Below are 12,684 nucleotides of genomic sequence, written 5' to 3' on the forward strand. Positions count from 1 at the left end.
TGGAAATGCATAATTGTTTTATGTATTTACAAGGTCTCTTTTGATCACCTCCCCAACTCCCACACTCCAGAGTCACAGGAGTCCCAGCCCTTCCCTAAGCCCATGGCTTCCTAGTACCTTCCCCAGCCTAACACCAGCTGCTCCTATGATCCACAAGTTTCTCCGCCCAGCATATTTGCGGTTGACCCATCCCTTGCCATCCTGTGCTCACTAGTCATCCCCAGGTGCATCCAGAGTTGGGGGGAAGGCTTCCCTCTCCTCTGCCCAGCACCTCAGTGACAGCTGTTCTGCCACCCATCACCTCATCCTCAGAGGAACTTCCTGAAGTGCTCTGAGGAGAACCCACTCTTTGCTGGTATCGACTGCGAGGTGTTCGAGTCCCGCTTCCCCACAACCATGGCCTTATCGGTGCTTGTGACCATTGAAATGTGCAACGCCCTCAACAGGTAGGCCTGGCAGAGGCATCCTGAGTTGGGATTAAGGGCCAGTGGAGTCCAAGACAGACTGGGGTCTAAGGCCGAAAGGGACAGGGATTGGTTTCCAAGGAGGTTGAAGATTGAGGGCTCTGGTTGGAGGGGTCCATAATGGGTTCTGAGAGTCAGTGGGGCCGGAATTGGGATTTAAGGAAGAAAGGTCTGGGATCTGATGAATTGGAGGTCCAGGACTGAATCTGAGGGACAGAGAAAGTGGGCCCAAGCCCTGAGACAGGCCTCTGGGATAAATGAGGTGTGCAACAGAAATATCCACCCTGGCTCGACAACATAGGTAGCGAGGTGTTTGCTAAAGTGAGTGGGCCCACCATGGCCTGACATCTTGCACTGACTGAGGCCCCGTGCCTTTGGTAGCGTGTCAGAGAACCAGTCACTGCTGCGTATGCCACCCTGGCTGAACCCTTGGCTGCTGGGGGCTGTGGCCATGTCCATGGCTCTACATTTTCTCATCCTTCTGGTGCCACCCCTGCCTGTGAGTTACCCCCATGCCTCCCCCCTCCTTAGTCCCTTGGGTTACAGTCACCACGCAGTCCTTGGACACGAGGGGTCCCTTACTGGGTGCTGGGCCTTCTTAGGCCTCTGTAATGGAAGCCACCTGAGACAGTAGGAGAGAGATGTGGCTAGCCATCATCTCCCAGATAGGTTCCCACCTTCCGGGGGCCAGAAACAGTGGAGCCTGCTTGCTGAGGGCACTGCCTGGGCCTGAGTGGAAGGCGGGGAAGGATGGGGTGGGCAGGGGAATAGCACTTCCTCAGGGAAACCCAGTAGGCGAAGGTGTGCAGGAAGGGCTTCCAAGGACATGGCCATGAAGAGCCCACCGGTGTCCAGGTGTGGGCAACGCATACACACAGCTGGCAGCCTGTAACCGGGCCTCCCTGCCCCCACCAGCTTATTTTCCAGGTGACCCCACTGAGTGGTCGGCAGTGGGGGGTGGTGCTCCAGATGTCTCTGCCTGTCATCCTGCTCGACGAGGCCCTCAAATATCTGTCTAGGAATCATATGGATGGTAAGTGGATGGCCCAGCCCCTTCTGCTTCCTCACCATTGCCTCCAGCCTGCTGCTGCCCTCTCCACCGAACTCCCACTTCATCGGATGCAAGGGTACATGGTAGGAGAGCTAATTTTGGATCCTGAAGTGGCAGACATAAAGGGTCCCAGTGCCTATGACCCAAGGTGTTGCCTAGAGAAGCATCTCGCACCACACTTGCCTTAACTGGGCCTACTGGAAACACCGCTCAGGGCCACGCTGTCTCACTCTCCTCACTTGCCATCCCCTCTCCTCCCTCCCTCCTCGGGTACCCCACCGCCTACCACGCCTTACACACTCATATGTGGAGAAGATGCTGCAGTCGTCCTGGATTTGGCCTCTGATCTCCCTGTACTGGCCTGTCTTTTTTTTTTTTTTTAAGATTTATTTAATTTTCTTATGTATGAGTACTCTGTTTGCATGCACACCTGCAGGCCAGAAGAGGGTATCAGATCACATTATAGAGGGTTGTGAGCCACCATGTGGTTGCTGGGATTTGAACTCAGGACCTCTGGAAGAGCAGGTAGTGCTCGTAACCTCTGAGCCATCTCTCCAGCCCTGTACTGGCCTGGTTTTTCAAGACAGGATCTCTCTGTGTTAGCCTTGGCTGCCCTGGACTTGCTTTGTAGACCAGGCTGGTCTTGAACTCACAGCCATCTGCCTGCCTCTGCCTCCCAAGTGCTGGGATTAAAGGCATGCACCACCATACCCAGCCATATTGGCCTGTCTTAATTTAGGTATTCTCGGGACAATCATGCAGACCCACAATAGGCAACCACCAACCATGTCCAGGACCTAATACAACACTGGGTTGGCTTCTTGGGTGTCACCTTAATGGGTGAGAACAAGGGGCAGATCTGTCTTCCTCCAGGAGTGATGGACGGAAGCAGGTTAGGTGCAAAATAGAAAGCTAGACTGCTAGGAGAAACCTGGGTTGGGCCCAGCAACCAGCTAAGACCTGCTTTGGGCATTTGGGACTTTGGGGGCCACTTCTAGCTGGAATGTGAGCCCTGACCCAGGAAATAGTGGAGACTATAAATAAACCCCATGCCTCTCATTCCATAAAGGCCCCCACACCCTGTGCTGACCAAATCTTCTGGGTATTGAAAAAAGTTGTCTTTAGAAAAAGGCCTCAGTGAGTGTTGTCCTCTTCTCCGCAGAAGCTAGCCTCTCAGAGCTCTGTACAGGGGGTAGATAGCTAGACACACAGAGGCCAAGAGTGGGGCTGAGGGCAGCTGAACCAGGCCATCCTGCCCCCTCCATATATGGTTCTTTTGGGCTCACTCTTGGTGGACCCTGGGAGATGCCCGGAAGAAATGGGTATGACCCTTGACCTTCAGAACTCCAGCTCTGGCCAGACAGCACGTGTGTGTGTGTGTGTGTGTGTGTGTGTGTGTGTGTGTGTGTGTGTCTCCTCCCAGAAACCCCTCCACACACAGCCTTACGGAGCCTGCCTCCGCCCCCAGAAGCCTCGTCCTTGTGTGACAGCTCTCATCCCTGCTGACCACAGCAACCAAAGAGCTCAGCCCATTTTCTTAAGAAAATTTAAAAATGAAAAATTTCTCTCCGTGGCTAAAACTTCTCACCCCCTTGGGGAAACCCTGAGTCTGGGTTACAATTCCACGCTGGATTCCTGGGCCCAACAGGAAGGGGTGTTCCTGGATGGGGAGATTAGAGGCCTGCCCAGTTGGAGCTAAGGGTAAATACTAGAAGATTCTGGATTAAAGTAGATCACACACATAGGGTAGAACCTGGCAGGGTGGAGGCTGAGGTATCTAAATGGAGCTGGTACGTGGAATGTGAGAGCAGAAGAGCAGAGGACACTGAAGGCCGAAAAGGCCAAGACAAGGCCCTGGTTATGGGAGTGAGGACCACAAAAGGTGTGTAAGCATGGACAGGGGTGGGTGTTGTGTGTGTGTGTGTGTGTGTGTGTGTGTGTGTGTGTGTGTATGGTCACTGAAACAACTGGGAAGATACTGAAGTGATGCTAGAATCGAAGCTGAAGTGGTTGTGAGGCCTGAGAAAGAAACGAAATCCTGGCCCAGGGTGAATTGGCCCCAAGCCACACCTTTACCAACTGTCTTGACCGGAAATGGTGACCACCATGGTCCCAGAGAAGCTTGGCTCGAGAGGGAGTAACCACAGGTCTTCGGGAGGGAACTGGGCTCGGCACCTGTGGCTGCCCCTGGGGAGTGGTGTGCTTGCTGGAAGTCCACACAGCTCTGCCTTGGGCCGGCAGGCGGCCCCGCAGTCCCTTGGGCCTCCTAAAGCTGGACAGGGCGGGGGTGAGAGAGGGGACCCTTGACGTTCCCAAGCCAGCTGAGCTGCCTTTTAGGGAAGTTTCTACTGAGGCCTGACGCTTGTGGTTTCTCTGTGATTTACGAGGATGTGTCCTGGGGAGAATTGTGGATGTAGGGTCAGCCCTGGGACTGGGGGGGTCCTCTCTCTCTCCACCCTTGGCGCTCTTCAGGTGTGACTGAGTGGCTGTCAGGATGCCTGTAGGCTGGGATGGAGAAGCTGAGAGGGGATGGATCTGGGAGAGACAAGGCCGACCCAGAATTCATCTAAGGATGCCAGAACCTCGGAAAGAATGAGGGGCCAGATTAAGGGGAGCTGTGTGATACCGGCAGCAGAAGGGAGGTAGTTAGGCACAGTGGACTGGAGTGGGGCCTTGGTCCTTGTGTGGGCTGGAAAGGTAAAGGCCAGCTTGAGCGTGCTTGGTTGAACTCAGACCACATGTGGCATGAGGAGGAGGCAAGGAGGATTCCCTGTTTGTGGACCTAACAGTGATGGGCTCGTTCCCCAAACAAAGAAGTGTGAGCATTTTCTCTAGGAGTCCTGAGGGGACACATAGAGAGCAGCTGGATTCCTGGGGCTGTGGCTCAGGAGTGCCACTAAAACTAGGGGTAGACCAGGTGCAGAAGGTTCTAGGCCCTGGAAGGTGTGGGAGGGTACAAGGCTGAAAGGGTAGCTGAAAGGAAGAGCTAGAATATCTCACTCTTTGTCTTAATATGATCTATCTATCTATCTATCTATCTATCTATCTATCTATCTATCTATCTATCTATGTCTCTCTCTGTGTCTGTCTGTCTGTCTGTCTGTCTGTCTGTCTGTCTGTCTCTCTCTCTCTCTCTCTCTCTCTCTCTCTCTCTCTTTCTGTCTCTCTCTCTCTCTCTCTCTTGTAGTCTTGGCTGTCCTGGACTCACTTTGTAGACCAGGCTGGCCTCGAACTCACAGCGATCTGCCTGCCTCTGCCTCCCAAGTGCTGGGATTACAGGTGCACGCCACCACACCAGTTTATGATTTCTCCTTTTTGTTTGTGTTTTTGTTTTTCCTCCAGAAAAAAAAGACCTGAAGTAAGCCTTGGGAACAGAGAGGAGTCCCCAGTGTGGCCCTTGGACTGATAGTGTCCAAGCATTCGTCCCCATTCCCACCCCTGCCACCACACTCAGCCACCTGTCTACTGGACCCTGCTGGACATAACAGGCCTGAAAGGAGAATGGCCACCTCTAGGCCCGATTCCAGGCTCCTGACTCCATTCCCCTCCTTCTCTGCTGCTCTGGCCCAGGAGGGGCAGCTAAGAAGCCAGAGCTGGCTGCAGGGCCACCACACATCCCCCCCCACACACACACACACAGCTCTGCGACCTTTCCCTTGCTTGGAGTCTGACATTTGCTCACTTGGTTTGCTTGGTAACTAGTACCTCTGCCCTGATGGAGGACCCACGGGGGGAGGGGGGACCTTCTTACAGACTCTGACCTCTTACTTAGTTTGGCCTCTGGGATGAAGGAGTCAGTGGGGACCATCTGGGTCCAGCTGTGAACATGAGGAGGGACACCCCTTCCACTTGGCTCTGCCTCCACCAAGTCCACTCCTGAGAGCCGGAGCCTCGGTCTGTTTATATATGTGCTGGCCCCAGGGGTTTGAGGGATCACAGACAGATAGGAGCACATGACGCAGGCGCAGGCGGAGGGTCTGGATGAGGACTCCCTTCCCCAGGAAGCAGCTCCTTCCGCTCGGCTCACTTCCTCAGCTGAGGTCGTTTCAGGGTGTCCTAGCTTTACTGTCCATGCCCCTGGTGCCTGAGACTCCAGACATCCCTGAGTCCATGTCAGCTTGTCCTGCCACCCAGCCTGATGTGAGGCTGTGTTCTACAAGGAACTTGCTCCCCTACCTCCCCACTGAAAGAAAGTATCTCATGGGGAGGGGTGTTATTTGGGATTTTTTTTTTCCTCTTAACTCTGCTTTTGCTCCTTGGACAAAAACTAGCTAAGTATCACAGACAGTGGAGAAAGCGCCTGCTGGGTGACCTAGCTCTTCCCTATGTGTGTATAATGTGATTGATTATTTTATATATAAATCAAGAATCACATCACTGTCCTGATCCCCAGTAACCAAAGCCCCCTCAGCCTGCCTTGCAGATAGATGAACTCCGTGTGTGTGGCAGCCCGCTCTCCTGCGCATCCTCCCTCTCCTCTGGCAGGTTCTGGAGGGGCCTCAGAAAGAAATAGAGTTGGAGGGAGGGCTTGGCAGGAACAGAGCCCTGTGCCCACCTGCTGATGTGCTTTCTGGTAGAGAAATAAAGGCGTGTGTCTGGGGGGATTGGAGCTAGCAGTGTGTTGTCTGAACTGTGGGCCCCTGTCTCTGTGGCTACCAGGGGCCCATCCACCTGGAACCAGCAAAGCCAAACCCCATCCCAAACCCAGAATCCATCTCTTACTCAAAGATGGAGCTTTGAGAAACACTAAGTTGGAATCACAACACCAGAACCATACCCCAATAGCAGAAATGGGGTGAGCCTGAGCCTTGTGGGGCAGCCTACTTACTGCTCCACTGGTTGGCAGTTTAAGAACTGTGCTCAACACTGTTCAATCACATATTTTATGATTAACATGTCACCTCAAAGAAAAAGGAGCTGGAGATGGCATGAGATAGAATTGGGCCTGGAGCCTGCTTCTCAGAAGCCCGCTGGACCTCAGAGTCCCTGGCAAATATCTGAAATTCCTGTGACTCTCCGTGGGGTTTCTTTCTTGCTATGTTTTTATCCCCCTTGGTCCCCAGTAATCTAGTAATCTATATCCCGTCTCCAATCCTAAACTTAGCTGTCCTGGGACCGAGGCCTGGATATCCGGGCCTTGCAACACAGGGGAAGAGGCAGGACAGACTGTTTCATTTGCAGAGCCCATTGCAAAGAGAAAACCTGGAGCCCCCAAATTAGCCATTGAGCTAGGCTGGGAATAGAAATCAATAGCAGGGCAATTTGAGGCCCTGGGGTTAGGGGAAGGAAGAAAACCAGAAATCCAGTGTCACGTGCAGGGCTTTTCTTTGTGTGGGCCTGTTACCTTATCTAAGTCACACACCCATGAAGCTAGTTGTGCCAAAGGAGATAGCTCTCACCCCAAGGAACTCCCAAGGATTTATTTCTCCAATAGAATGGTCAGAGGTGTTCTTGGTTGCACAGATATCTGAAAGCCCTCTTAAATATAAAACCTTGACCTCCTATGGTCTTAATGAGCCCCGTGACACGGGCAGAGCAAAGGACTAACAAATGAGGAACCCATGGGCCTATCTGGGTTTTATTGTGACAGAATGTGGAAGATAAGATAGCCTAAGCCTTAAGGGAACTTGCAGAAGAGGCGTGAGGCTCCAGCATCCCCAGCAGTCTCTGGGGCATGGTGGCATGGTCCATTTTGCCTCCACCCCCACCAAGGCCCATCCAAATCCATCTCTGTCCAGCGCACAGCATGGTGTCTACAGTCCAAGGCAAGGCGGCCAAGGTAAACAGCGAGGTTCCCTCACCTCACCCAGGAGGGAATTCCCGAGCAACCCTGGCATTCTCCTCTCTGGTTCCAAGGTGGCAGCTGCCAAAATGCCCCTGGGTCCCCTTGCTTCTCTGGAAACCAAGATTTTGTTGGTTCTTCAGGCCCCCTCTTCAGGAGGAGGGAGTAAGTTGGGGCTGTGTTATTGAGAAATGGAAAAGCAAAATGAACAGCAGAACAGAGAAAGGAATATAGGCATCCCAAGACCTGCACCCAAAAGGCTGCGCACTTTGACCATTCTGGGACTACAGAGTCCATCTTCAGGTGGATGAATCTCCCATGATATGTTTGTACAACAGAAAATCTTCAGCAACAAAGTGGCACAAATTACCAACATATACAGGGTTGGAAGAACCCTGTTGTTTGAGGGTACAGTCCTCCCAGTCTGGAGAGTCACTCTGAGCTTGGAAGCATTAGGTGCAGGACTGCTCCCCAGCAGGGCCTCTGGCTCTCTTCCTGACTCCATCTGGAGAGTGTCTTTAGACACAGATGCCCCTGACCACACTTGATATATGGCCCTTGACACAACTCCCTGCTAGCCCTCACCCTCCATGCACCTTATAGTATAATTAGGTACTGTGTTCCTGTACATGTGATAGGAGCATCCTTGAAGTGCCTGGTTTCAACCAATTATGGACACCTATCCTGGAAGCCCCCACCCACTCCCCAAGGGCTATAGAGCCTTTGTTCTCCTTGAGTAAAGTTGAACTAGGTCCTGAAGTGGTCCCTGGAGTGTTTGATCTCTGTCCTGTTTACAGCCTTCCAGCCCCTGCTTCTCATCTTCTGCTCCTCCTGCCTTGGTGGGATGCTCTTGGCCAACAGCCCCTAGCCCCAAGAATGAGGAGAACCACAGCCAGTGCCCAACATGGGGCACGAACCCATGACCCTGAAATTAAGAGTCTCATGCTCTACCAACTGAGCGTAAAATAATTGTGATAGGTCAGCATGGTGGTACGCATCTAAAACCTCAGCACTATAGGCTGGGGCAGAAGAATTTCAGCAAAGGTCTGGGCCAGCCTGGGCTACAAAATGAAATCCTGTATCAAAGAAAGAAAGAAAGAATCATTGACCCGGGCATGGTGGCACACACCTTTAATCCCAGCACTCAGGAGAGAGACAGATGGATCCCTGTGAGTCTGAGGCTAGCCTGGTTTACCAAGTGAGTCCAGGACAGCCAAGGCTACATAGAGAAAACCTGTATCGAAAAAGGAAAAAAACAAAAACAAAAACCAGAAGTTATCATTGTGTTGGATGAAAGGGGCCAGATACAAATAGAGTTCATCCCGTGTGCTTTCTCCTCCATGGAATTCCGCAAAAAGTAGGATAAATATAAATGGCAGCAGATCAGCGGTTGCTGGACCTAGGTTCTGGGGAAGGAGTGACTACAACAGGGTAGGAGGATCCCGCCATAGTGACACACACCTTTATCCCAGCGCTAAGGAAGCAGAGGCGGGCAGGTCTCTGGATTTAATGCTAACCAGATCTACAGGTCAAGTTCTAGGACAACCAGGGCTACACAGAGAACCCCTCAAAAAACAAAAGTGAGAGGGGATAGGAGGGACCCTTCAAGAATGATGGGTCGCCGGGTGTGATGGCACACGCCTTTAATCCCAGTACTCGGGAGACAGAGGCAGATGGATCCCTGTGAGTTTGAGACTAGCCTGGTCTACCAAGTGAGTCCAGGACAGCCAAGGCTCCACAGAGAAACTCTGTCTCGAAAAAAGAAAAAAAAAAAAAAGAATGATGGGTCAGAGAGAATAGCTACATGTATTTGTCAGAACTTATCAAACTGTCAAAAGTGGAAATTAAAAAAAAAAAATCGAATTTCACCTCAACTTGGTTTGACTTATAGATAAATAAATAAATAAAAAGGAGCCAGATGTGTAGCTTGCTTGTTAGGGTGTTTGCCTGGCATGTACACTGCCTGAGGTTGGGGCTTAATCTCCATCTCTGCATAAACTGCACTTGGTGGTGCATGTCCGTAATACCAGCACTTGGGAAGTATAGGAGGGAGGATCCAAAGCTCAAGGCCATTCCCCACTACATGGCAAGTGCAAGGTAAGTCTAGGATACATGAGACAATATCTTAAATAAATAAGAAAGAGCCATACAAGAGGTATGTGGGCCTGTGCTGCCTACAGCTGCAGAGGGGCCACAAGCTTGAGAGCTGATAAAGAAATAAGCCTTTTGAGTGAGTGCTTAGTGTTTGGGGAGAGGGACCCGCATCGGCCAGAAACCTCTTATTACTGGACAGAAGTGTTCTGTGGAGAAAGATCCAGAAAGAATGGAAATGGACTAGCAGCCCATGATGCCTCGGGCCCTGAAGGATTGGCGCCAGCCTGGTCATGGCCCACCGTGGGAGGGAGGAGGTCTGAAAAATTCAGACAACGGAGAGAAGCTAGGCCCGGGGCCATGGCTGGTACCCAGCCTTCTCCATAGACCTCCCCTTGACTCTTAGGTCAAGAGCTCTGTCCCAACAGCTGTAGAGGGGCTGTTGAGTGTTGAGGTGACTCCCCGAGGACACCAGAATCAAACTGCCAGGGATAAGCCTTTGGGACCCTGAGTGGCTAAGGAGACCAGTTGGAGTGGATGCTACCCACCCCATTAAGGGCTCAGACTGCCCTCCAGGCCTGGGCAGTGGCTCCAGGATGGGCACTGACCCCCTCCATACCCACACAGCCGCTAAATTTAGCCAAGCAGGAGAGGCTGTCCTGGGACCGAGTCCTTGGCAGCAGGGCCATGTCTCCCTACAAGGCCCGGCCCAGAACCGGAGCTGGTCACCCGGCCTTTGGGCTTATAAGGCAGGCCTGGCAGATCTCAAGAGCTGGAGTCTTCAGGTGGGATCTGGGCCAAGCCCTTAGACTTTGGGGAGCCTCTCTTCCAGCCACAAGCAAACTTGAGAACTACTTGTTCCATGACCTTTGACCAGGTGCTCAACTTCCACAGCCTCGGTTTCTGCATCTGTCTAATGGGCGTTCTAGTATCTATTTTACACGGCCATAGTAAAGAAAAGGCTACTGAACTCCATTGTGTGGAATCTGACATCTGTTCTACCCACTTGTGCTAACAAGGCCTAGGGTCACAAGATGTCTGTCCCTAAGAGTGAACCAGTGCAAGAGAGATTTACCATGTTTGTGAGTGTGTGTGTGTGTGTGTGTGAGAGAGAGAGAGAGAGAGAGAGAGAGAGAGAGAGAGAGAGAGAGAAGAGGCTGTAGGTCAACATCAAATGTCTTCCTCAATGATTATCCACCTTATTTTTTGAAAAAGGTCTTTTTTAAAAAAAGATTTATTTATTATTATGTATACATTGCTCTGCCCGCATGCCAGAAGAGGGCATCAGATCACATTATAGATGGTTGTGAGCCACCATGTGGTTGCTGGGAATTGAACTCAGGACCTCTTTGAGGTGCAGTCAGTGCTCTTAACCTCTGAACCATCTCTCCAGCCCCGAGATAGGGTCTTTCATTGAACCTAGAGCACAGAGATTGAGCTCGGATGGCTGGCTAATGAACTCTAGGGCTCTGCCTCTCTCCACCAGTCCAGTGGTGGGTTACAGATGTGTGCCACTGAGCCCCCATGAGTGCTGGGGAGCCACGCTTGGGCCCTTGTGCCCGTTGAGCCATCCCTATAGTCTCATGTGGGTGGCTTACTTTTGCAGGATGACTATCAAGAAAAGAAAATTGTGTCTTTGGTCCCACTTGGGTCATTTAGCACCTTCAAATGGTCCTCTGCTGTATTTCCCCAGTGCCAGGGCTGATGGAGGATGGAGAAGACACAGGCCTGATGGTCTATCCAACTAGCTATAAACCTGGCTTCTTGAGGATGGGGTGAAAAGGGAGAGGAAGAGGAAAAGTAAGAAGGAGGTGAATGGAGAGAAAGAAGAGCAGGGGGAAGAAAGCGAAGGGAAGGAAAGGGAGGAGGAAGAAGTGACGTGGGGGAGGAAGATGAGGAGTGTGAGGAAAGGTGGCTGTGGCATGAAGCAACATGCTGGGCAATGACTTCCTTCCTCTTCTGTCTCTCTCATACTTTCTTTTCTCCCTCATTTGGGGCTGGCCCCTCTAGGGTATGCTGTGAGTGTCATGGAGGAGGGCACAGGGATGGGTCACATTCAGCACCCACTCACTCCTGTCACAAGCAGTCCATCTCTGGGGCCTCCTGTTCCAGCAGCTGGACATGAAATCCACTGGGAGAGGAGGGACAAGCCCTTTTGTTTGGGTTCAAGACAAGGTCAAGGAGACTGAAGCAGCCTCAGCTCCGCAGGAGGAGAGCAGAAGATGTGGGTCTCACCACCCCCAACACGGCCTCAGGCAGTTGAGAGAGTTCCTACTGGAATGTCAGTGACTGTGTGTGTATGTGTCTGTCTGTCTGTGAGTGTATGTTTGTGAGTGTGTATGTGAATATATATGTGTGAGTGAGTGTGTATACGAGTGTGCATGAAAGTGTGAATGTATCTGAGTGTATGTGTGTTATGAATGTGTGTGAGTGTGTATGACAGTGTGTGTATGAGTAAATGTCTCTGTGTGTGTGTGTGTGTGTGTGTGTGTGAGAGAGAGAGAGAGAGAGAGAGAGAGAGAGAGAGAGAGAGAGAGAGCGAGCGTGTGTATGAATCAGTGTATGTGCATGTGAGAATGTGTGTGTGTGAAAGCATGTGTATGAGTGAGTTTATGTGTGTGTAAGTGTGTGTTTTATCCAAGAAGGAGGGAATGGTCCTGAGTGTTGGGAGGGGACATCCAGAAAGCAGGCCTTCTTGCGCAGAGGGTTGGTGCCCTGCCCAGGACCATTTTCCCCTTGCTAGTAGCTCATAAGGAAGAAGATTCCTTATCAGCAGGCAGGGTAGGTCAGCTTGGCCTGGGGTGCAGGGCAGTGAAGGCTACCAAGGAGGCCTGTGCTTCAAGCTGGCTCTTCCAGTAGGCCCAGAGTGAGATTGCTCCCCTCTGACCCTAAGGGTACAGTGTGAGCCAACCTCAGATCTGGTTCTTGGGACCCCTGTGCTCAGAGTCTGGGTTACTACTGAGAAGGCAAGGGCTACACTGAACTTGACCCCCTAACTCAACAGCGGTTTCAAGTTCTCCATCCCTGGGACTGCTGGGACCCATCCTCCAAGGATTTCACTCTGTAAAGAAAGTGCAATATTGCCCCACTTTACAGAAAGCAGACTTAGAGAGGCCAGGCATTTTCCCCAAGCCTTCAACAAGTGGCAAAACTGCCTAATATTAGGCTTTCCCAGCTGGGTCTTTTGACTCCCTAGGAATATGTGACCCTAGCCTTGTCTAGACATCTACCTCCCTGTTCCTTCTGGTGGCAGGGATGGGTTGGGAGTGGTGTCAGGAGGCTCAGTCATGCGGGTC

General features: G+C 51.8%; 1 protein-coding gene across 1 annotated transcript in view; it reads left to right on the plus strand.

Moving 5' to 3' along the window:
- Window positions 1-6,124, plus strand: part of ATP2A3 (ATPase sarcoplasmic/endoplasmic reticulum Ca2+ transporting 3) — a 34,055-nt gene extending 27,931 nt beyond the window's left edge. Inside the window, exons 18-21 of the mRNA XM_084751306.1 lie at window positions 313-446; window positions 846-963; window positions 1,380-1,497; window positions 4,858-6,124. Coding sequence (XP_084607432.1) covers window positions 313-446; window positions 846-963; window positions 1,380-1,497; window positions 4,858-4,877 — 390 coding nt within the window. The 3' untranslated portion in view covers window positions 4,878-6,124. The remainder of the gene's footprint in view (window positions 1-312; window positions 447-845; window positions 964-1,379; window positions 1,498-4,857) is intronic.
- The last annotated feature ends 6,560 nt before the right edge of the window (window positions 6,125-12,684 follow it).

Source organism: Acomys minous, assembly GCF_964271855.1.
Source record: "Acomys minous genome assembly, chromosome: 12".
In the NCBI taxonomy this organism is placed as follows: domain Eukaryota; kingdom Metazoa; phylum Chordata; class Mammalia; order Rodentia; family Muridae; genus Acomys; species Acomys minous.